We start from the raw sequence: 23857 nt of genomic DNA on the forward strand, positions 1-23857 counted from the left end.
TTGCACGGGGCGGGGGTGACACGTGTGTGTGTGTGTGTGTGTGTGTGTGTGTGTGTGTGTGTGTGTGTGTGTGTTCACCGGGGGTACAAAACGGTCCGGACATGCTACATCTCCGAGGGCTCCCCCTGTCCCCGCCGCAGGCTGTGTCACATCCCTGCGCAGGGACCTTCGCGGTAAACAAACCCAAGGCAGCCCGGGGCATCGCAGCTCTTTGCGGCTGCATCACACTTGGCACCACACAAGTAGGTGTTATTAATTAGTTAGACTGTCTCTGGCCAGGCTCCCGTTTAATTACCGTCCCCGGCGCTGCAGATGCTGTCCAGCCCCAGGCTCTGCTGCCACGTGAGCCAGCACAGCCGCCTGTTGATGGGGCTGAACACGGGGGCTTCCACTTTTTTTTGGCTGGTGTCTTCCCCCACCCCTCTCTCCCCTCGACTTTTCCACTTTTCCTCCCTCTCTCCCATCTCTGCACACCACGGCCCCTGTCAGGGTGCGGGCACAAGGAACTTGAGGTGGGGGGGTCAGGATGGAGGGACAAGCCCATAGTCCCAGGAGGCTGAGTTGGGCCAGGGCTGGTGCTGCTGGCCCTGGCTGGGTCACAGAGAGAGGGAAGTGCTGTGGGACCAGACCTCAGGCTGCTGGGGCTCATCATGGCCAGGACCATTCCTCATGGGCAGGCCAGGAGCCCAGAGTAGGTCTGGGGGACAAGACAGGGTGTGTGATACAGAGTGCGTGTGGGCACGCGTGTCATACGTGTGTGAGGATGAACACATTCATGTGTTTGTGTGGTGGGAGCCTGGCATACCCCACTGTGGTGTCAGACCTCCCAAATCTCGGGTGCCAGCACGTTGGACGGGACCGCTGCCACCACGTGTGTCCCCACGCGTGCCGATGGCTGCATCGTGCTCAGTCATGCACATCCCCCCGTGTCTGGGTGCAAGGAAGGGCTGGGGGCTGTGTGGGCTCAATGACTGTGTGATGGCCCCCTACCAAGGGGCTCAGTGGGGGGCTGGCGTGCCTGCGTGGGCTCGCTTGTGTCATGGTGTGACTGTGTGTGTAACGGGTGCCTGTCGGTGACACGGTGCCTGTGTGGGCGTGAAGCTGCAGGGTGGGGGTACCACCCCCCCCCGGCCCCCATTGGCAGCTCTCCTCTCACCCACCCACGCCGTGCCATGGGCAGAGCCCCTTATTTAACGTTGCACAGCAGCCAGCACCCCGGCACTTTGCTGGCAGAGCCATCGGCACAGCCTGTGCCCACTGCTCACCGCACCACAGCCACCAGCAGCAAGGGACACTCGGACCCCCCACTCCGCTCCAGAGGGTTCAGCAGGTTTGTGGCCCCACAGCACCCGGGCCTGGGGGCTCCTGGGGGGCTGCTGCCTCTCATCTTCACCCTGCTTGGTCTGGGAGAAAGCAGAAGGGAGGAGGGGGAAGTTGGTGAAGGTGCTGGAGAGGGCAGGGGCTGGGAGAAGAGACGCGGTGAAGATGCTGCTGGAATTGGGGGAGGGTTTGGGAGGGGACCCAAAGTAAGTCTGAGTGCGGGACCTGTGTCTGCACCTGGACATGAGTAAAAGGACACAGGTGTGTGCCAGTGCATGTGTGAGGGGATGTCTGTGTGTGCCAGGGCATGTGGGGCTGCGTCACACGTGTGACACACGTGTGTGTTCACATATGTGACCATGCAGGACCGTACCCAGCACTCAGTCACGCGTGGCACCTTCCCGCACCTCTTGGTGTATTCCCCATAACGTGTCCCACCCACCCCGCCCCTCCTAGGGCTGCAGCCCCCTCCCCAGCAGCTCGCAAAGGGGGGGATTTACTGCGCCCCCTTTTACCCCGCCGGGAAGCGGCGCGGTTCCTCCGGCCGCACACACGGGCTGGGGTCCAGCGTCCCGCATCCCCCCGTCTCCCCTTGTCGCTGCTTTCCCTCCCCAGCGCTCCTACCGGACCCGGTTCGTCCCGGGTCGCCCCACGGAGGGGGCTAGCTCGGGGCGGCCCCGGGCCCCCCTGCTTCGCCGCTGACCGCCGCCCCCAGGAACCCCCGAGGATGAGGAGCCACCCGGCACTGGCCGCGCTGCTCGTCTTGGCGCTGCCGTTCGCCCTCGCCCGCCGCCCCCCCGCCCCCCCGGACCCCGCGCCCCCTGCACAGGTAATGCCGTCGAGGCGCCGCCTGGAAGGGTTCGGCGGGCGGAACGCGGACCCCCAGGACCGCTCTCACCCCCTTCGCTTCCCGCAGGCAATGACCGTCCCGGAGCCGCTGCCCCGCAGAGCCCGCGACAGCACCGGGGCCGCCTACGCCGCCCTCCTGCAACTGCTGGAGGAGGAGGAGGCCGGTGAGGGCCCGGGGGGGCTGCGAGGGGTCCCACTCCGGCCCCAGCCCCACCGGCGCCGCTCACCCGCCGCCGTCTCTTTCAGGTGGCCCCGCGCCCGCCGCTCCTCAGAAGCGTAAGTCCCGCCCGGTCCCGGTACCATCCGCGGTGCCGGGCCCCGCGGCGCTGACGGCGGGTCTCTCCGCAGGGGACATGCACGACTTCTTCGTGGGGCTCATGGGGAAGCGGGCGGAGGGGCGGGGGAGCGGCGGACCGAACCCCCGGTGCTCCCCGGGACCCCCCGCTGCCCCGCTGCGGGCGGCCTGAGCGGCGGGGGGAATGGACGGGGCGCGATCCCCGGCGCCGGGGGCGGCGCTGCGGCGACGGAACCGACTGCGAGGGTGTCCTGGCCGCGCCGCCACCCACGGACCGCGGAGCCGTCGCGGGACCCGCTGGGGCCGGAGCTGAAGGGGCCCTGCACCGACCCCCCTTGTGCACCCCCGGTCTCGCGTGCGCACACCTGTACACGTGTACCTGCACCGACCTCTATACGTACCGCTATACACACGCCCGTGCCCGTGCGGGACACACCGACCCCTCTCCGTGTCTTGGCTGCGCCGCGAGGGGACCCACCCGAGACAGCCCGCGGGGAGGGGACCGGGGACAGTGGTCCGCGGAGGGAGGGGGGCTGGGGACCGCCTGCTCTTGGGCTACAGCGACCTGCCCCTGCCCCACATCTGCTCTCCTTAATGCCGAGGTGCCCGTGGTGTCCCCGTGTCCCCGTCCCCCGTGTCCCCGTGTCCCCGTGTCCCCGTGTCCCCGTCCCTGCCCCCGGTGTCCTCCGGGCCGCGGGAGGGCGCTGTGTTCCCGCCGCGCGGGCGGGCGGGCGGAAGCGGCGGCTGCGGCTCCGGCGGGGCCGGGGCGGGGGGCGGGGGGCGGGTCGGCGCCTTTGTGTGAGCCGAGCCGGGATGGTGCGGGGCGCCGGGCGGGTAAGGAGCCCCGCCGGCCGCTGCCTGACCCCGCGGGCCATGCGTCCCGCCCCGGGGGCTCCGCCTCGCCCCCCGCGACGGGCACCGCGCCGCTCCCCCCCCCGCGGGCCTCCCGCGGAGCCCCCCGGGGCCTCCCACTGCCCTCCGGGACCCTTTCTGACCCCCCCCGGTGCTCCCCTCACCGCGGGCCCCCTCGTTGCCCCCTTTCCCCGTAGCCCTCATCCTCTCCCCCGCAGTCCCCTTCTGTCTCGCGTGGCTCCTCCAGCCCCCCCGGTGGTCCCGGTACCCACCCCGCACCCCACCCCCGTTCCTCCCTTTTCTCCCGGGGCAGTTCCGGGGTTCCCCCCCTCCTGCTCCCGTGGGGTCCCTGCTGGACCCCCCGCAGGGCCTCTCCTGACCCCGCACCCGCGGCTTCCCGCTGCCCCCTTCGCGTTCCCCGTCCTCCCCCCCGCCTCTTTCCCCCCCTGTCCGGCCCCCCCCTCCCCAATCCCGCAGAGCCCCCCACGCTGCAGGAATTGCCCCCACCCGGGTGTTTTCTGGGCTGAGGAGCGTTTCCCCGACCATCTTCATCCTCCTCCTCCTCCTCCCCTCCGGTCTCCGTCCCTCGGTGTCCCGGGGCAGGACCGCCCGTGCTCGGCTCCCCGGGGCAGCCCCCGGCCCCGTTCTTCCCTCCTGTAAACTCCGCTCTCTCCGCGGGCTTCGGGGGTCGCGGGGAGAAAACAGCGGGGAAGTAGGGATAGAGCTCCCTGCGGAGTCCCTGGGCATCCCGGGAGTGGGAGAGGGTGACAAAGGCAGTGGGACAACCTGGGAATGGTGCAGAAACCCCCGGGGAAGAGCACGGGAATGTGCTGCAGGTGCCGGTGTAGCCGAGAGCTCCCGGGGGAACCAGAGAGCCTGGCGTGCCAGGGAGAATCCGGGATGAGATCCCAGCTGGAAACAGAAAGTCACAGCGTGGGGAGGGGGGAAATGTGAAGCAGTGGTGGCTGCAGGGGACCCACCAGCACGCAGAGCCCCCCAGGCAGGAACAGCATCCCTGGGAATGATGCCCGGGAGAGAGGGAATGTCTGTGCCACAGGCACCAGCTGGGGATGGGTTTCAGAACCGAGCTGTGAGGCAGAGGGAGGGAGCTGGGTCCATGCTTGCACGGAAGCTCTCAGGCCATCGCTGGCTTTTTGTTTTGGCTGTTTGTGCCTTTTCTTTTGTGCACTTTTCCCCTTGCTTCCCAAAGTCAGTCTTGGAATTTACAAGGGAGGTTTCAGTCGCTCTCCATCGAAGCAGCTCTGGTGCTGCTTCTCTGTCCCTTCTCCAGGGAGGTGGAAAATCTGAGGGATGACTAGAATGATGCCCTTGGCTGTTCAGGTATTAACACTTTCTGCATTTTCCTCTCCCTAGAGCCCCTTGCCCTGCCAGTTTCTGGATGCCAAGCACCTCCTGCTCGCGCAGCTGATGAATGCGTGAAGAAGCAGCTGACCAGGAGAAGGACTCTTAAGCAGCTGCTAAGATGGGCATGAGGATCAAGTTGCACAGCACCAATCACCCCAACAACCTGCTGAAGGAACTCAACAAGTGCAGGCTCTCTGAGACCATGTGCGACGTCACCATCCTGGTGGGCACCCGCTCCTTTGCTGCCCACAAAGCTGTCCTGGCCTGTGCTGCTGGCTACTTCCAGAACCTCTTCCTGAACACGGGGCTGGATGCTGCCAGGACCTACGTGGTGGATTTCATCACCCCAGCCAACTTCGAGAAGATCCTCAGCTTTGTCTACACCTCGGAGCTCTTCACAGACCTCATCAACGTGGGTGTCATCTACGAGGTGGCCGAGCGGCTGGGCATGGAGGATCTGCTCAAAGCCTGCCACTCAACCTTCCCTGACCTGGAGAGCTCAGCCATCACAAAGCAACCCTCCCTGGCTGCGAGTGAAGGACGCTCAGGTCCTCTGAGCAGCACCTCCTCAGAGCAGAGCCACTCCCTGGGGGAGATCCGCAGTGGTGGGGAGCACTTCGGCCCTGAACGGAATTACCTCTTGCACGGGGAAGTGTCAGGCAGCTACAAAGAGGACGACAGGAACCCCGTGGGTGAAGCCAGCCAGGCTCTTCCCCTGATGCACTCTCAGCAGCCTCCCAAGGCAGAGCAGGAACCCAGTCAAGGGCAGTTTGCTCCTGCTGTGAGTTTGGCCACCCAGCCCAGCCTGGGTGGGGTGAACATCCTGGTTCAAACCACCACAAGCTCCTGCCAGCAGTACAAGATCCAGAGCAATGGTGACTACGGCAAGGGCGGCTTCTATTCCACTGATCCTTCCCTGGATGTCTCCACAGGGAGCAACTCCTGTCCCAGCAACAGCGACCACTCCAAAGAGCAGGGTTTTGGGCAGATGGACGAGCTTCAGCTGGAAGATTTGGGTGAGGAGGAGCTGCATTTTGAAGATGCCAGTGAGGAGCTGGGCCCGTCAGAGGAGGTTATCGAGCTGAGTGACGACAGCGAGGAGGAGCTGGCCTTTGAGAACGACAGCAGGGACAGCAAGGCCATGCCCTGCCAGGTGTGCAAGAAGGTCCTGGAGCCCAACATCCAGCTGATCCGCCAGCACGCCAGGGATCACGTGGATCTGCTCACTGGGAACTGCAAGGTCTGTGAAACCCACTTCCAGGACCGGAACTCGCGCGTCACTCACGTTTTGTCCCACATCGGCATCTTCCTCTTCTCCTGTGACATGTGTGAGACCAAGTTCTTCACCCAGTGGCAGCTGACCCTCCACCGACGAGAAGGGGTCTTTGACAACAACATCATTGTCCACCCCAGTGACCCTCTGCCCGGGAAGGTCACCACCTTTGGGGGTGGCCCTGGCACTGAGCTGTCCTGCGCTGCCTGCGGGAAGCCCTTGGCCAAAGATTTCCACACCGTCCGCAGTCATATCCTGGACCACGTGAACTTGAAAAGCCAGATGTGCTGTGTGTGTGACCAGAGACACCTCAACCTCTGCAGCCTGATGTGGCACACCCTGTCCCACCTGGGCATCTCGGTCTTCTCCTGCTCTGTATGTGCCAACAGCTTCGTGGATCGGCACCTCCTGGAGAAGCACCTGGCTGTCCACCAGAACGTGGAGGAGGCTCTTTTCCGTTGCCACTTCTGTGGCCAAAGCTTCAAGCTGGAAGCAGCCTATCGTTACCACGTCAGCCAGCACAAGTGTGGGGGCAGCCTGGACATCAGACCCAGCTTTGGAGAACGTCTCCACCAGCAGGGCCTGCAGAAGAGGAAACTGCCCGAGGAGTTCCTGAGCGAAGACTTGGCCCTGCAGAACCAGCCAGGCAACAGCAAATACAGCTGCAAGGTCTGTGGGAAGAGGTTTGCCCACACCAGTGAGTTCAACTACCACCGGAGGATCCACACTGGGGAGAAGCCCTACCAGTGCAAGGTGTGCCACAAGTTCTTCCGTGGCCGTTCCACCATCAAGTGCCACCTGCGGACCCACTCGGGGGCCCTGATGTATCGCTGCACCGTCTGTGGGCACTACAGCTCCACGCTCAACCTGATGAGCAAGCACATCGGGGTGCACAAGGGCAGCCTCCCCCCAGACTTCACCATCGAACAGACTTTCATGTACATCATCCACTCCAAAGAGGCGGAGAAAAACACGGACAGCTGATGGGGTGAGGCAGGGCAGGGCCAGCGAAAGGAGCAAGAACTAATTACAGGAGCTGTGGAAAACAAACGTCACTTATTTTATTTAATGGTCAGGCATCGTGGAGGGAATCCTCCTTTTCAATTTTTTTTTTTTCAATTTCTTTTCTTTTTCTTTTGGCCTTGCTAGGGCTTTGTAGATTGGTGGCATTGTACAAATTAACAGCACGTAAGCTACATCACTGTGTCCACAAAGTCTGTCGTGTTTACTTACCTCTGGTCCTGTTAGAGGCCACCAAGTTTTGTGTTTTTAGCGTTTCTCACTAGGTTTTTAATCTAGATTTTTATTTTTTTTTAACCTTTTAGCCCACTTGGCTAGTCTAACCCTCAGTTTGAGCTTGTCCACAAACTGATGCTGCTAAGATTTTTCACACCTGACCTCAGTAGAGAGGGACAGAACCGGAGCAGGATGGTGCTGGACTTGAAGAAAAGGAAAAAAGAGAAAAGAAGGCAAAAAGAAAAGGAAGAAAAGACTCGTTCTGGGCATCACTGGGGTTCTGCTGCTATTGCAAAGTCTGTGTTGCAGAGTCAGCCCTGAAGTGGAGAGCAGCGCGTGAGTGTGCCCGTGTCCATGTGGAGGGACCCTGGGGTGAAGGTACTGGGGGGTTGCTGTCCCTGGGGCTGGAGCACCCGGGTCCCCAGGACCCTTGAGAGTGTGGGTGGCAGCTTCTCTGCCCGTGATGCTGCTCACTGGTGCCCCAGTGCCCATCTCTGAAGGAGGAGGTGACAGCGACAGCACCGAGAGCCGGAGCAGCTGTGCAGGAGGGAGGAGGTGGTGAGCAGGAGGATCCCTGGGGTGAGCAGGGGACAGGTTCATGTCATGAGGACAACTGCTCCTGGGAGAGGTGATGGCACAGTCATGTTGAGAGCGTGCCAGCATCTCCCTGGCTCTCCTCTGCCAGCGTGGTGCATCCCAGGGCTGGAAGTGCTGGATACCGGAGAGCTGCGCCGGATCCCAGCAGAACAGAGGTGATGAAGCCGTTGCCTTAACTCCCAGGAAGGTGCTTCGGGAAGGACTTGTCTCTCTGCTGAAGGGTCAGTCCCCTCGTGTGGCTGCCACCGCAGGTCACCGCATCCCAAACACGTCTGGTTGCAGGATGGGGGTGGTGGTGGTGCCATGTCAGTTGTGTCGAACTGTGCTGCACCTCCGGCAGGCGCCTGCTGGGGGCCGCGGCTCAGCCTCTCCAGGACACGCGTTGGGCACAGGCTGGGGGCTCCTCGGCGTAGAGGGCTCTCCGGGCTGCTCCGACAAGGTCAGTGTTTACTCTGGGAAGGGTGGAGATGGTCCCTTTCCCATGTTATCCTGCTGTGGGGCCGAGGTGGAGAGGAACAAATATTTCCGATGCCGCAGCGTGAGTTGGGGCTGCCCGTGGGTCACTGATTCTACCTCACAAACAGGAAGTGCTCGGGGCTCTGGAGCCTCAGTCGTGGTGAGTTGGCTCCTGCGCTTCTGTAAAGATAATGCTGTTAGAAAACAAAGCTGGTGATAAGCAAACCCCATCAACTCACCCCTCTTTCCCCTCCTCTCGAAGGCACAACCCACGGCAGAGGAGCAGCGTGGGCTGGATGCGTGGTTGGTGAGTTGGGAATTCTGGGGAGTCGCCCCCTCCCCTCCCTCGCGCCGCTGTGGCCTTGGGCAAGTCACTTCACCTCTTTGCCTCAGTTTCCTCATCTGTAAAATGAGGGTGGTAACACTTGTGGTACCTACCTACCTCCCAGGAGCACGGCAAAGGTTGCTGCTCGTACCTGCCAAGCATGGTGAACACATCCCAGGGGAATGGCACTCTCCATCCTCTCCTCTTCTGTGCCAGCTCCTCCACCTCATGGGGTCGTTTTTGCCCAAACCTCCCTTCAGCCCCGTCCCTGTCACAGGGAGGAAGGAGAGGCCAAGGCTGTTTGTGCCCTTTCCCCAGTCCCTGTGGCACTGGCTGGGTGTGGGGCCAGCTGGCATCACCCTGGGGGGAGTTCAGTGAATTTGTCCTGGTTTCTGTGCCTGGACCCTGTTCCCAGGGGAGCAGAGGCACCGAAGAGATTGCCAGTGGTCAGTGGCCAGGCTGTGGGCAGTGATCTCCAGCTGGTCTGCAGAGCCACATTTAGCCTGCTGTTAAGTTTGAAAATATCTGTCCTCTTGAGAAGGCACAGTGCTCCCAGGAGGTGTGGGGGGAGATGGTTCCCTGGAGGCTCCTCTGAGCCCTCCTGTGTGGTTGTGGATGGGAGAGGGAACGGGTGTGACCTGCTCTGCCCTGGAGCTTGCTATGAAGGATGTGAGGGAGCAGAGGAGGCTTGAGAGAGCCAAGTCCTTACAGCCTCAAAACCCTCTTAAAATGTCCCAGAAGCTGTGATGAGCTTTTGGATGGGGCAGCATCTGCAGCCCTGTATTACACTAAGCTGTGAAGCAAAAGCCTTTTGTGCACATAAACCAAAAAGTGAAGCTTTTACACTGAAACAGTAATGGGCAAAGCAAGCCCACCCTTTTGGCCCCAGGGAGGGGACAGCAAAAGCCCCCCCCCTGTTTTCTGCCAGTGTTGTTCAGCTGTGGGGACAGGGGGACAGTGCTTGGGTCCCCAGCATTTCTGTCTTGGATTCTTTCCTGTGTTATAATGAATTATTCCCATGTGAAACATCCTGAGATCAGCAAGTACTGAAACAGGTTACCCAGGGACGTGGTCAAAGTCCCATCCCTGCAAGCTTTTAAGGCCAGGCTGGATGGGGCTCTGAGCAACCTGATCTAGTGAGAGGTGTCCCTGCCCATGGCGGGGGGGTTGTGACTGGGTGATCTTTAAGGTCCCTTCCAACCCTGAAAATTCTAAATCCCAACTGTGGAGGGGATGTGGGGGCACAAGAGGGGTTTTCCCCTACATTCTCCCCCCCTGGGCAGTGTCCTAGGACTCTCTGGGTCATCAGCCAGTGTCAGGGCTCTGTTGTCCCTGTCCCCTCAGCAGCATGGATGTCCCTGACTCCAGCCTGGCTGGAAGTTCCAGGGTTCCTGCAGAAGGCTGTGTAGATGGGGCTCATTCCAAGTCCCCACAGAGGAGCCATCACTCCAGCCTTGCTGCTTCATGGTGGAGGCACTGGTGGTTGTGGTGGAGACCAAACACCAGTGCCTGTGCTGGGGGAGCCAGGGGGGATCCTGGCTCTGTTCCTGGTTCCACCATTGGCTTTCCTGCTCCCCTCCCTCAGCACAGGGACAACACTTAACCTACCTCGCCCCGGGGCAGCTGTGGGGTTTAACTCATGTTTGCAAAGTGCTCCAAGACCCTCGGGGTCTGGAGGGGAAACGCTTTGCTACGAGTGGTGCCAGGGGTGTTGGCAGAGAGCAGCCAGGTCGTGGCTCCTCGTGGGAAACCCTGACACAAACCCCCTCCAAAAGGCAGCACTTGGAGACCCGTCTTACCCTGACTGCTTAAACACAAAGTTCAGTTTTATCCCCCCCTTTCTCAAAGGATCCAGGTCTCTCATCAGAGTAATTAAGCAGAAAAAGAAAGAGTTAATTGCTGTCTAACCTTTTTGTTAAGTTAATAGTAGGTACTGACCTCCTGATATTTAAGTGTTTACTATCTATTTGCTGTAAAGTTTTGTATATTTTGTAAACTTCCCCCCCTCCCCAAATGGTAGATGTCTAAAATCGTTGTACATCGGGTTCTTTTATACTCCATTGTTCAGCACAAAGTGTGGTTTTTATTTAGAATAATAAAATGGAAAACGGCGACCTCTTGCTTCTCTCTTTGTAAAACTCCTCAGAAACGGGTTAGGAAATTTTTAAGGTCTGTGTCCCTTGATAAGCCCTGAACCCCTGGGGGCTGTGGGAGGTGGTCCAGGGGTCTTCAGCCAGTGAGGGAGTTTGTGGTGGGGCCAGTTTGCCCCAAGGACTGGTGAAGTTATTAAGGGGAAACTGAGGAACCCAGGTAAGGGATGTTCTGGTCTTCCAGCCCTGGTCACTGTGTGTCTCTGTTTGAGGCTACTATGAACAAAGCTGCAGAAGCATTAGGAGAGTTAAAAAACCACATTTAATAGGTCAGATACCAAGATTTACATGTTTAAGTAACCTGAAATTGAATATGTTCCTGTCCTGGTTGTGTCACACCTCAAGTGGCTCGTTACTGTGCATTTATCTCCTGTGTCTTGTTGGAAGTGGCAGATTTTAACAGTAGGAAGCCTCAGGGAAGGTTCAGGATCAGAGCTGTGGGTTGTGTCAGCATGAAGCTACCTTCCCCTTCACTGGCCAGTTTGGGGCTGCTTGGGTTTGCTGTGTACTGAGTCCTGGATGAAGGCAATGAGGTTCTGTCCCGGAGGACGTGAGATCCCTGCAGAACAAACTGCTTCTGTGTAAGAGATGGATTTAGCTTTTCCTGCCAGTGCTGGTGTCCCCCAGCAGTGAGGAGGGATGTCTCTGTGCACAAGGAGCCCAGAGGCATTCAGTGTTTCCCATCACAGGACACAGCAGCATGTTCCCAGCCCATCCCTAATAACCCAACATCCCTGCTAACCCCGGCCACGGGCTCCTCTGCAGCCCGGGACATCCTGCTCCCCCACCTCTCTCTGCTGCCAGCATCCTGTCCCCAGATTTGCTTCGCTTTGCTTTTTTAAAAATGTGTTTCTTGAGCAGCTCAAGGCCTTTGGTAGATTTATGGACTCACTTCCAGTAACTGTGGCTCTTTCACCTTCCCCTGCCAAGGGCTTGACCTGCAGCTCATGACTTGGCAGAATCCAGGCAGGGATGAACCTTCCCCGGGTGCTCCTGTTTCTTACACAGCCCGTGCTCCATCTCTGGGGGTTTCTGCACCTGTTTACATTTCCACTCCTGGGTCTGCAAAATGCATCTCAGCAAGTTACTGGTCTCGAGTTGTTCCTCCCCTCATCAAAGCTCAGGTCTCTGTCAGGCTCAGCCCCTCAGGGATGCGGTGCCTCCGTTTTGGAACATCAGGGGACATGGGGAGGAGTGGGCTGGGTGTCCACAGGATGAATGGGTGGAAACACGGACGCCTCTGCAGCACAGTGGTCCAGGCAGGGGGAGAGGAATTCAGGGGCTGCAGAAAAATGTGTGAATGGATGGTGTGCCCCAGCCCCGTGGCTTGGGGAGAAACGGGGTCAGGTCCAGGGGCTGGGTTTGTGTTCAGATTTCCAAGCAGACGAAGCAATGTGCTTTATTATGGTGTTTCTTTTGGAAAACAGGAAATATCATTTTCTTGTATTCTTCCTCGAGCTAAATAGATCTGTCAGAGCAGCACATCAGAGGCAAGCTGTCTGTAGGTCCCCACACCAGCTCAGTTCACACTTGGCTCTCTGCCCTGCCTCCAGAGCACACAAGGTGGCCAGCCAAGAGTTGTTTAAAGCAAAGTGTCTGCTTATCACCGGGGAAAAGAACCTTCCTGACCTCAGGGAGCTGCCCCTGCCAACCACTTGCCAGTGATGAGTGGGAGAGTCCGATCTCCCTTAATTGGGAGGGTTGTTGTCTTTGGTGATGACTATGGAGTGCTGCGTGGTGGAGGAGGATTTGTCTGCGCCTTTGTGGCTGCCTTGGTCTTTGGGGATGTACTTAACCACAGCAGAGATGAGCTTGCTGCGGAAGTTCTTGCTCAGGAAGTTGTAGAGGATTGGGTTAATGACGCAGTGGAGCAGGGTGAAGCAGTCTATGATGTCATAGAAGAAGTAGAGGAAGTGGGCAAAGGTGCAGTGGAGGATGATATGGTTGCCGTCGAGGGTGAGCAGTGTGAGCATGATGTGGAAGGGCAGCCAGCTGATGAGGAACACTATGATGTAGGCATAGATGAGCAAACAGTGCTTCCTGCTCTCTGGCTTGGTGCGTTTGATGAACCTGGCCGTCAGGATGTTGAAAATGGCGATGATGGGGAAGGGGATGAGGAACCCGATGGTGGTGGTGGCCAAGCTGACCGCCAGCGCCCACTTGTCGTAGGTCTCGAAGGGGGCCATGAAGATGCAGATGGGCTCCCCGGTGTTGACCAGCTGCATGTGAGCAACCTCCAGGAAGGGAATTGCTGCTGCCAGGACCCAACTGCAGGTGCAGATGACGCGGCGTGCGCGGTGCTGGTGCTTGCGCCAGAAGAGGGAGGAGCTGGTCAGGGACACGTAACGATCCACGCTCAGGCCAGTGAGGAAGAAGATGCTGGCGTACATGTTGGCAAAGTAGAAGTAGTGTGTGAAGCGGCAGAGGAAGCTGCCCCAGAGCCAGGTGTAATCCAGCATCACCTCCAGCATCCAGATGGGGAGTGAGAGCATCACCCCAAGGTCAGCAATGGCCATGTTGATGATGTAGAGGTTGACCAAACTCTTGTTGCCCCGTGTCTGCCAGTTGACCCAGATGACAAGAAGGTTTTCCACCAAGCCCACCACGAAGATGATCAGGTAAAGGATGAAGAGGATCACCCGCTTGACGTTCTCATCCAGGCTGAACTCACAGAAGGTGTAGGTATAGTTCAGGAGGTGGAACAGCTCAGACCAGTTGTGGTAGTCCCCATACTCATTTTGGAGAGTGTGCGTCTCAGGGGGGGCAGTGGTCGTCTCAGCCATCCTGGTAGCTGCAAGAAGAGGGAAATCTCTGAGTTTTGATTCAGCAGCTGCACCAAGCAGAACAGCCTGAAAACACAAAGAAATGGCCGATCTCCCATGCTAGAGCTCAGTCCTAATGGCAGGCTCAGAAGTACCTTATGTATATTTTTTAATCCGGTTTTTGTTCCTCTGGTGACTGCCTACATCAGCCCTCCAAAGGTGCTGTGTCTGCCCTGCTCCACACCAGCATCCCCTGTCCCTCACCTGAGCCCATGAGGTGTGTGGTTGCCTCCTCAACCCAGCCACCACCCTCTCTCTGCCCGGCGTGGCTGGAGCCATCAGCACTTCCAAGTAGGTGACAAAATTATAAACTTAAGGGGAAATGCAGTTGACCTTAACATCCTTTTATTGCCACAAGTGTGAGAGCTCTGATCCCAGCACAGCTGCATCCGCACGGCAAAGACGCCACGGACCCAGCGGTTCCCCCAGTAAGCAGCCACCGGGCACCTCCAGGATGAGCCCAGCGAGGGAGGGAACACCACAACCAGGCGTTCATCAGCCCTGCAGCAATCAGCCGTCACCCACCCGCTCCTAAAACCACGGAGGGGAGGAGGGCGAGACCCTGGCAGCGAGGCTTCTCGACCCTCCTGCCCTCCCCAAGATGCAGGTGGGAAAGGGGACAAGGGGACACGGGCAGCGGGGGGTGCTGGCTCACCGGCGGCAGAGCCGAGGGCTGGCTGAGGGTCTGCTCGGGGATCCTCTCTGCTCCGCGGCTCAGGCAGTTCTGGCAAAGCCGAGCGGCAGCGGCGCGGATCTCGGGGTGGGCTTGTTGGCTCCTTCCCCGCAGGAAATGACCATCGTGGGCCGACATCCTGAGGCAGCCCAGAGCCGCTGACATTTGACTCGGCTGCCAGGGCTCGGCTCCCATTTGATTTCGCCGCGGGGCTGGGGACGGGCACGGGAAGGAGGCCCTGGGCAGGTGTTGGTGTGGGAGCCCGGGGGTGGAGCAGGGGTCCCCGGAGCTCCCCCCCAGCTCATCTCCACCGTCACCCCCAGGGGACCCGTTAGGGATGGATCATCGGGGATGGACTCTGCCTGGGTCCTGCTGTGGGCAGGAGGGGAAGATGCATCCTCTGGGTCCTGGCCCGGATCTGGGGGTCCTAAAGGGCTGAGGTGGGTTCAGGTGAACATGCCACCCACTGTCCCCGGTGCTCAGTGATGCCGGCGCCAGCTCAAGGGGGAAAAGGGCTGAAAACTGACAGGTCGGAGCTGCCTGTGCCTGGTGGCAGATGGCTATCGCCGCAGAAACACCTCTGGCCGGGCAGCAATTCATCACTGAGCTGTGATTGCGTGGCAGTTTTGCAGGGGAAAGGAGGGGGCTTGAGCCTTGGCCTGGAGCTGGGGAGGGGGCTGATAGGCAGAAAATTTTGCATCAGGCTGCAAGTCCTGCGAAACAATTGCAGGAAATCTCCTTTTCAAGTGCAGACAAGACTTTGCGATCAACAATCGGCTCGGAAGGAAGGCACGGCCGGAGCGGGGAAGCACGAGGGCACTGATAAGTTGGGTCTGACAACAACAAGACCGGGGCCGGTGACCCCGTGTGCAGGTACCCAGCCCCGAGCTGCAAACAGGAACCCGGCGGCTTTGTGCTTGCAGCGGGGCACGTTTCGGTTTGGCTGCGGGACAGGGAAAATGGGGATGGGTCAAAGTGCCACTCTGCCGCCCCACGGGCTGCGGGGGAGGCGGGTCAGGAAATTTCCACGCCGATCTCTTGGCACTAGAATGACCGGGGGGTGCTGCAAACCTTTGCCTCGGGCAGGGAGGGATGGGGGCTGATGGCATTCCTGAGCCAGACAAGCTGTGGGGAGCAGGGCAAGGAGCTCAGCCCCTTCTCCCCATCCCTGCCCCAATGCTCCCGCCCAGCTCTAGGCACCCAAATGTGTGCCCAGGAGGCTCCAGCTGCCCTGAGGGTCTGGTTCTCCCTTTTGTCAGGAGATAAGTGGGAAAAAGATGATTCTTCTCTGGAAAGTGGTCGGTTGGATCCAAGTGGGTCCTGTGGAACCCAGCAGATCAGGGGATGGACACTCACCAAAGAGGAAAGGCTGATGATGGCCCCTTCTGGGCCCAGCCAAACCCTCCTCCACCTGCCAATGTCTTGCTCTGGGGTGAAATATGGGCACCAGGTCCCCCCACCAGCCCATCCCCACCGAGGGAGGGGAAATGCAGCCCTGGAGCAAGGTGGGCACCAGGCAGTGCCTGGGATCTGCCTCTCCCCCACTCATCCCAGGATGCTGCCAAAGGGATACAAGTACAGGGGTCCACAGGTGGGTGCAGCTGAGGCCACTGTGTCACCTCCAGCAGCAGCCTGGGGACACACAGATCTGGAACGTGACACGTGGGGGCTGCTGGGGGTGTCTTAGTGGTTTGCTAAGCCAAGTAAAGCATTAAGGAATGCTTCTCTGCCTAGGGAAAAGTTCAGCAAGCTGCAACACCGCTTGCACAAGGACCCCACATGCTGCCTCCCATCCCCCCCATGGTTCCTCTTCCCTCCCCAAGCTCTGTCATGGTCCAGGGGTCCCCCAGTCTTATGTGGGGGAGCAGTGTGGTGCTGGTGGGAGCGGGGACTTGTCCTGCAGGCAGCTGCAAACCACAGGGTCCTCATACCCAGCTCCTTATCACAGCCCTTGATGAGAAGTTTGAAGGAGTCCCTTGTGCCAGCGATGTCACAGCTGGGTAGTGCTGGTGCCTTTTCCAGCCCTTGGTCTGGCAACGAGCAAGAACAGGAAGGGATGTGAGCTGGAATATCACTGAGCCCCCATCAGCCTCTGAGTCTGACTGTGAGGGTGAGCAGGACCCTTGGTGCAGCCACCAGCCCCTCCAAGGGCTGCGAGGGGCAGAGATAATCTGGCACCAGCTCAAATGTCCCCAGGACAGCCTGGCTGGCAGGGACCCCTCCAGCATCACCCAGGGCCAGGGCTGGGACTCACTGCAGGCAGCCTCTCACTTTGCATTAACTTTATTCAGCACATTAATGGGGGTGCCCCGGGGTGCTGTGTCCAAACCCCCCCTGGACACAGCCTGGGGGCTCTGCTCAGGAGCGTGGCGGTGTCCCCCTGGCCGGGGTGGGCAGGAAGAAGCTGATGGCAGTGTCCATCACCCATGATGGAAAGTGGCTGAAGAAGAGGACGGGACGGGCATCCCAGCCAGCCGGGTATCGGGTGCGGGGATGCCGGGAGAGCAGCGCGTGTGACATGGCTTTGGTGACATGGGACAGGCAGAAGCTGCTCAGGTGGTGCAGCAGGACCCCGCTCTTGGCATCTGTGGGGGCAGAGAGGGATCAGCCTGGCCTGGCACACTGGCGGGGTGGGGACACCAGGCAGTGGCAGGGCCACACGGGGACACACTCACATTTCTCCAGGTAGTGGTGGCCGTAGGCTGCCTGGGTCTCTGGTGGGAGCCGTTCCCAGATGCTCTCCAAGACCTTCAGCACCTCCGCTGGTTGTAAAAAGTTCGTCCGGAAGCCCCCGGGTTCGATGATGGAGACGGTCACCCCAAAGGGACGCATCTCACGCCTGGTGGGGAGCAACCATCAACCCTGTGGCTTCTGTCCCAAGCCAGCCAGGGGCTGTGGGAGGCTGAGCCATACGGCACATGGAGAGCTCAGGACTCCGTGGGACCCAGATAATCCCTAAGGAGGTGAGCGTCCCCTTGCTCAAGGGTCTCCTAAAACCCTTCCTGTGGTTGCACAACTGCCCCCCCAGCCATGCCTCAGTTTCCCAACCTGTGGGCGACTGTTTTGATGTTTCATAAGTCCCCATCTTAGCTCACTGATCCTCTGTAGTGAAGGATGTAGCTGTGTGCAACCTAAAACCCTGAGTGGGAAAAGTGGGGCAGAACCTCTGGCATGTCTGCACCTGCCAACCCCCCCGGCTGTGATATTGAGTCCCAGCACATGGCAGCACCAGAGGCCACCAGTGGCCACCACCACCATACCTGAGGGTGTCAGAGAAGGCCTCCACACCAAATTTGGAGATGCAGTACCCCCCGCTGAAGAAGGCCACCCGGCCCATCACGCTGGCCACGTTGACCACCCGGCCCTGCGCCTGCCGCACCAGTGGCAGGAAGTTCAGGGTCACATCAATGAGACCGAGCAGGTTGACATTCAGCACCTTGAGGAAGTCCTCCTTGGTCAGCCACTCATTGGGGGCAGCGGGCATGCAAACCCCTGCGTTGTTCACCAGACCCCAGAGCCCTGGAGAAGAGGAAAAAGGTGTCCTAGTGCTACTGCCCTGCCCACAGCCCTGTGCCAGCTCTGGCTGTGCTGTCACTGGTCAGCAGGGTGGCAGGAGGGCTGGCACAGGTAGCGATGGGGACGACAGTGATGGGGTTGTCTGCCCCATCCTACCTTGGTTGCCAACACGCTCCTTGACCCAGGCGGTGGCGGAGGCGATGCTCTCGCTGGAGGTGACATCCAGCAGGACAGTCTGCAGCCGTGGGGAGGTGACCTCCTGCAGCCGTGTGGCCCCCAGCTGGGTCAGGCAAGCAGCCAGCACCCTCACCCCACGCTTGTCCAGCTGCCGGGCCAGGAGGTTCCCGAAGCCGCTGTCGCAGCCCGTGATCAGCACGAACTTCTCCGAGAGCCTCGGCACCGTCTCCCTCTTCCATCTCCAGTGCCACAGCAGGTACAGAACCACCAGCATCAACGCTGCGTACAGCCACATCCTCGGTACCAGCTCCAGGCAGCCCTCGGCACATCCACGGTCGCACCCTTCATATAGTGCTGGCAGGCAGGAGTGGCCCTGGCTGGGCACTGGGCAGTGCCGGTGGCAGAGCTGCTGCCAGGGTGGCTCTGGGACATGCCAAAGCCGGATTGCAGCAGCGGCTGCAGGAAGTTTTATGTCTCTCAATTACAGTCCACGGTTTTGCTTCACACAGATCTGAGTACCCGGAGCCCTACTTGAGACTTTAATGGGTGTTTGTGTGGGCAGGGTGGGTCCAGCTGCCCCACAGAGATGGATTTGGCTGAACTCTGCAGGCACGGCTGGCAGCTCAGCCCCGTGCCACTCCCTGCTGCACCCACTCAGCTTTGGTCCTGTGGGGATGGTGGCTTCACTCCCTGCCTGGGACACCTGCCCTGGTTTGTGCAGGTCTGGGTTTTGTTCTGTGTGAACTCCTGAAGTGTTGGGTCAGGCAAAATGCAAAGAGTGACCACTGAAAACTTTTTCTGGCCCTAACTCTCACATGGAACCCTACCCACAGCACCACCAACAATCGGGCTATGGGTTTGCATTTTACCAAAAAAGTTGAATATGGTAAAATGCAAACCCATAGCCTGATTGTTGGTGGTGCACAGCATGGCCCGTGCCACAAACCCATCCAAGGCTGAAACCAAGCTCTGTCTTTATTCAGAAGCAAATCCATCTGATAGCAGAGTCACAAGGAGACCTACATCGAGGGAGGAATTTGGGAGCCCACTGGCACAGCTGTGGGCGACACTGGACCGCACCCCATGGTGCTTCTGACTGCCCATACTGCACCCAGGCCTTAGACTTTCTGGGCTGGTTTGGGGTAGGACCAGCTGAGCACGTTGTCCACGAAGGCCGAGGGCAGGTAGCTGAGGGGCAGGTAGAGCAGTTTGGCATCCCAGCCCGCCGAGTAGCGGGTGCGAGGGAACTGGCTGGTCAGAGCGTGCTCCATGCAGTCCGTCACCAGCTTCAGGTTGGAGCTGCAGCTCCTCTGCACCTTGCTGAGTGATGACAGACCTGCAGGGACAGAAAGCAGAGATCAGGGGAGGTGGGGCAGGTGGGACAATCCATGGCCCAGGGCACGTGCTCTGTGTCAGAACAGAAGCAACATTGCTCAACCCTCAGGTGTGGTACTTACACTTCTTCAGGTAATCGTCCCCATAATTCGCTTTGGTTTCCTCCGGAAGCTTCTGCCAGATGGCCAGAAAATTCTTCTCCAGGATCTCGATGCTGGTGACAGCTGTCTTGAAGTAGCCAGGCTCGATTATGCAGACCTTCACCCCAAAGTTGCGCATCTCAATCCTGGAAGAGATCGACCTCTGTGGGACACCCAAGCAGCACCCGAGCACGTCCCCAGCACCAGCTCTGGTGAGGGATGCCCAGCAGCCTTGTGCTGGATGTATGAGGGGAGCTGCACCCCAGCAGGCCCCTCACCTGCCCTGTCCAAGGCACTGGATGAAATAACACCTGCTGAGCCTGGATGGAACAGGCACAAAGCAAACCTCGGGACCATGGGGACATTGTCCACAGGACCTGGTGTGGGAGTGAGGTCTGGTGGAGAAGGCCCCACGCCAGGGCAGGTGGTGCCAGCCAGCATGGCCACAGCTCCTGTGGGACCCAAATCCTAGATCTCTGGCACAAGGTGTCCTAACATCTGCTCCCTGTGTGAACACTCCTGCAGTCACCCCTTCCCTCCTGCCTCGGCAGCAGCTACAACCATCCTTGCCATCACTCACTGCAACTGCAAGGGACAGATAGACATTCTGCTGGCCAAAGCCCAGAAAATCAAACTGGGAAATGGGGAGCAGTGTCTGTGGTACTGGGCTTACCGGAGACTGTCGGAGAAGGCCTCCACACCATACTTGGAAATGCAGTAACCCCCTCCAAAAGCAGAGACCCGGCCCATCACGCTGGCCACATTGACCACCCGTCCCCGTGCCTGCTTCACCAGGGGCAGGAGGTTCAGGGTCACATCAATGAGGCCGAGCAGGTTGACATCCAGAATTTTGGCGAAGTCCTCCTTGGTCAGCCACTCGTTGGGTGCAGTGGGAACGGAGACCCCCGCGTTGTTCACCAGTCCCCACAGTCCTGGAGAGGAGATGGGGTCACTGGGCTGCTCTCCTGCTCAGAGCACCATAGAGGGGAGGCCAATGGGGACAACGACTGGAACAGCGATGGGGTTGTCTGCCCCATCCTACCTTGGTTGCCCACACGCTCCTTGACCCAGGTGGTGGCAGTAGCAATGCTCTCGCTGGAGGTGACATCCAGCAGGACAGTCTGCAGCCGTGACGAGGTGACCTCCTGCAGCCGTGCAGCCCCTGGCTGGGTCAGGCAAGCAGCCAGCACCCTCATCCCACGCTTGTCCAGCTGCCGGGCCAGAAGGTTCCCGAAGCCGCTGTCGCAGCCCGTAATCAGCACGAACTTGTCCGAGAGCCTCGGCACCGTCTGCTGCTCCCGGTGCCACCGCCGCAGCAGGTACAGAACCGCCAGCGCTGCCACCACGTACAGCCACATCCTCGGTACCGGAATCGGAATCGACAGCGAGACCGGGAGCGAGTCGGCTGAAAGCACCTTCGATCCGACCTTGTCCCTGCCCTGCCTTAATTAATGATTGATTAGTTTCGTCGCGGTCCGCATAAGGAGCACAGAGGCTGCGGGGCCGCTCGGTATTACCGGGCTGCGGGGCTGGCCGCGCCCTCCGCCCCGCCCGTCCCCCCCCCTTCTCGTGCCGCCCCCCACCCCAGCCCGCCCCGGGGCTTCTCTCCGGCAGCGGAGGGGTCGGGTCCGGTAACCGGGGAATCGTGATCCTGCACCGGGCAGCGCACGGGAGGGTCCCGCATCCCTGTGCTGCCATCTCGGGACTTCCGCCCCCGGGAACCCTCCCGGCCTCACCTCGTGTCCTGAACAGCTCCTGACCCCGCTCCCGGCCCGGACTACAGCTCCCGGCGGCCCCCGGGCTCCCGCCCCGCCGCTTCCCGCCGCCTCTTCCCGCCATGGTGCCGTTCGAGCCGTCGGCGCTGCCCGAGCTGCTCCCGGTCTTCTACCGGCGGCTCTTCCCGCACGGCGCCTACGGCCGCTGGCTCGGATACGGCGGCGGTGAGCGGGGCGGCGGGGATGCGGTACCGGGCAGGTGGGGGGGTCCCGGGTGTAGGGTCTGGCGGATGCCGGGAAGGAGAGGGCTCGGGAGTGCAGTGGGGACCCGTGGAGGGGTCTGCACCCCCCGGGGCAGTGTCAGGGTCTCATCCCGTCTCTCCCCGACCTCCGCAGTGGTCAAGAACTACTTCCAGATGCGGGAATTCTCTTTCACGCTGCGGGATGATGTGTACGTACGGTTCCAGTCCTTCGACAACCCCCAGGAGCTGGAGAGGGAGCTGCAGAAGACCAACCCCTATAAGATCGACATCGGGGCAGTCTACTCCCACCGGGTAAGCCCACCACCCCCCCGGACTCCCCCAGAGCCCCCGACAGCCCCACCGCAGCGTGGAGCCCCCGACCGGGGCTGAACCCATCCCGTCCCGCAGCCCAACCAGCACAACACGGTGCATCTCGGCGCCTTCCAGCCCCAGGAGAAGGAGTTGGTCTTTGACATCGACATGACAGACTACGACGATGTCCGAACGTGCTGCAGGTTCCTGGGGAGCATTGCCGGCAGGAGCTGGGATGGGGGGCCGGGCGGGGGGCACGGGGTGGCAGCCTGACCCACCCTCTCTGCCCCCCAGTTCAGCTGATATCTGCTCCAAGTGCTGGACCCTGATGACCATCGCTGTCCGTGTCATCGACCGTGCGCTCGTGGGTGAGGCTCTGGGAGACCTGCAGGTGCTGGGGTCACATCCAGACCACGCTGTGCCCCACAGCCCAGACCCCAATGCATGGGTGGGAACAGCGCTCTCCCAGGGCTGGGGGGGGGGCTCCCAAGGTGCTGCTGCAGCCCTGGCTGTTCCCCCCGCAGAGGACCTGGGTGTGAGGCATCGCCTGTGGGTGTATTCGGGCCGTAGGGGTGTTCACTGCTGGGTGTGCGACGACGCGGTGCGCCGGTGGTCCCCGGCACTGCGGGCGGCTGCTGTTGAGTACCTGACCCTGGTGAAGGTGGGTGTAGGGGGGCTGGGCTTCCTGCCTCCCCCCTTTCCCCCTGCAGCTGACCCCCACTGTGTCCCCAGGGTGGAGCAGAGACTGTGAAGAAGGTGAACATCTCTGAGCCCATCCACCCCTTCATCAGGTGGGTGGGACCCTCTCCCCTCCCCAGCCCCCGTGCTGCTGCCTGTGGGGTGCTGAGCCTCCCCCTGCTCCCCGCAGGCGCTCGGTCGCAGTGGTGGAGAAGTTTTTTGAGGCGTATGCACTGGTGGGCCAGGACATCCTGGGCAGCCCAGAGAGCTGGGAGAAGGTGCTGGCCCTTGTCCCGGAGGATATCCTTCCCAGAGCTGCTCGTGCCCTGTGCTGGGTCTAGAGGGGGGGTCTATGTGGGGTCTGCACTGTTCTGCAGTCAACCTTGACCACCCAGCACAGCACCGTGGGATGCTGCGGGGTGAGTTCCCCAGGAAGAGGGACTCAGTGCAGCGCTGGGAGCTGCTGAAGGGACAGATGGAGTGGACACGGGTGAGCGGCCATGGAGCTACCCAGGGTGTGTGGGGGGTATGTGACAGGCCCCTGCCCACCCTGCAGCCCCCTGACCCTTCTGTGCCCACAGAGGGGGCCGGGGTCTGGGAAGAGTGGGCCATGCTATGCTGACTGGGAGGTCATGCTGCAGTACTGCTTCCCCCGCCTTGACATCAACGTCAGCAAAGGCCTTGGGCACTTGCTGAAGAGCCCCTTCAGCGTCCACCCCAAAACAGGTGGGTCTGGGGGTGGCACCCTCAGGGACCCCCAGGCCAGGCAGGCCTGGCAGTGACACCCCTCTCTTGCAGGTCGCATTTCAGTGCCACTGGATTTGCAGAAGCTGGACCGGTTTGACCCCTTTGCTGTCCCCACCATCACGTATGTCAGAGCAGGGCTGGTGGCACTGGGGGTCCCGGCGGAGCCATCAGCCCCCCCACCACATCCCACCCTCTCCCACAGCTCTCTGTGCCACGAGCTGGACACGGCAGGGGATGAGGCGGAGCAGGACGACGGCGGGGAGACAGAGCCCAAGCGCCGGGCACGGGGTGAGTGGGGTCAGGCTGGGCACGGGAGGGATCCCTGCATCCAACTCCGACTCCCACTCAGCTCCCCAAATCCTCCAGACTACAAGAGGACGAGCCTGGCGCCCTACGTGCGGGTCTTTGAGCAGTTTGTGGAGGAGATGGAGCGCAGCCGGAGAGGAGAGCGGCTGCGGAGGAGCGGTGAGGAGCGGGCAGGGCTGCAGACCCCGGGTCGGAGGAGCCGCTCTTCTTTTTCTGTCAAACTTGAACTTTCTCCTCTTTTGGCAGATCTGCAAGGAGACTTCTGAGGCCACCAGGTGCCCTGCTGTGCCATCGCCACCTCTGCTGCCCACGGAGCTCCTGGTGCGCGGAGCCCCGTGCCTGGCGGCAAAACAGCAACTCCTCATATTTTGTATTTTTTTACTGCACAAACTATTAAACGTTTCTGTCACACACGCGTCTGCGCCCCGGGACGAGACGAGGAGGGGGGAGGTCGGGTCCCGGGGCTGGGGCTGGAT

General features: G+C 60.5%; 6 protein-coding genes across 6 annotated transcripts; 3 read left to right on the forward strand and 3 right to left on the reverse strand.

Moving 5' to 3' along the window:
* The first annotated feature begins 2047 nt into the window (after positions 1–2047).
* LOC115600013 (tachykinin-3-like) lies at positions 2048–2898 on the forward strand. The gene is made up of 4 exons (XM_030468232.1): positions 2048–2149; positions 2237–2333; positions 2416–2445; positions 2518–2898. The coding sequence occupies exons 1-4, from the start codon at positions 2048–2050 to the stop codon at positions 2634–2636; spliced, it is 348 nt and encodes a 115-aa protein (XP_030324092.1). The 3' UTR covers positions 2637–2898.
* Positions 2899–3233: 335 nt separating this feature from the next.
* On the forward strand, positions 3234–10676 carry ZBTB39 (zinc finger and BTB domain containing 39). The gene is made up of 2 exons (XM_030468220.1): positions 3234–3298; positions 4691–10676. Exon 2 carries the CDS (start codon positions 4800–4802, stop codon positions 6936–6938), a length of 2139 nt encoding a protein of 712 aa, XP_030324080.1. The 5' UTR covers positions 3234–3298; positions 4691–4799; the 3' UTR covers positions 6939–10676.
* A 286-nt stretch (positions 10677–10962) lies between these two features.
* Positions 10963–14444, reverse strand: GPR182 (G protein-coupled receptor 182). Its single transcript, XM_030468227.1, has 2 exons — positions 14196–14444; positions 10963–13509 (listed from the first exon to the last, which is right to left on the reverse strand). The coding sequence occupies exon 2, from the start codon at positions 13499–13501 to the stop codon at positions 12407–12409; it is 1095 nt and encodes a 364-aa protein (XP_030324087.1). The 5' UTR covers positions 13502–13509; positions 14196–14444; the 3' UTR covers positions 10963–12406.
* A 2118-nt stretch (positions 14445–16562) lies between these two features.
* On the reverse strand, positions 16563–18201 carry LOC103533027 (retinol dehydrogenase 16). The gene is made up of 4 exons (XM_008498843.2): positions 17886–18201; positions 17474–17732; positions 16889–17052; positions 16563–16798 (listed from the first exon to the last, which is right to left on the reverse strand). Exons 1-4 carry the CDS (start codon positions 18199–18201, stop codon positions 16572–16574), a joined length of 966 nt encoding a protein of 321 aa, XP_008497065.2. The 3' UTR covers positions 16563–16571.
* A 668-nt stretch (positions 18202–18869) lies between these two features.
* LOC103537739 (retinol dehydrogenase 16-like) lies at positions 18870–20924 on the reverse strand. The gene is made up of 4 exons (XM_030468228.1): positions 20424–20924; positions 20055–20313; positions 19364–19527; positions 18870–19242 (listed from the first exon to the last, which is right to left on the reverse strand). Exons 1-4 carry the CDS (start codon positions 20737–20739, stop codon positions 19025–19027), a joined length of 957 nt encoding a protein of 318 aa, XP_030324088.1. The 5' UTR covers positions 20740–20924; the 3' UTR covers positions 18870–19024.
* A 44-nt stretch (positions 20925–20968) lies between these two features.
* PRIM1 (DNA primase subunit 1) lies at positions 20969–23792 on the forward strand. Its single transcript, XM_030468224.1, has 13 exons — positions 20969–21321; positions 21493–21650; positions 21747–21853; positions 21945–22018; positions 22175–22311; positions 22383–22441; positions 22519–22628; positions 22727–22818; positions 22910–23054; positions 23127–23196; positions 23278–23363; positions 23442–23540; positions 23628–23792. Exons 1-13 carry the CDS (start codon positions 21219–21221, stop codon positions 23645–23647), a joined length of 1260 nt encoding a protein of 419 aa, XP_030324084.1. The 5' UTR covers positions 20969–21218; the 3' UTR covers positions 23648–23792.
* Positions 23793–23857: the final 65 nt, after the last annotated feature.

This window comes from Calypte anna, chromosome 33 (assembly GCF_003957555.1).
Source record: "Calypte anna isolate BGI_N300 chromosome 33, bCalAnn1_v1.p, whole genome shotgun sequence".
Lineage (NCBI taxonomy): Eukaryota > Metazoa > Chordata > Aves > Apodiformes > Trochilidae > Calypte > Calypte anna.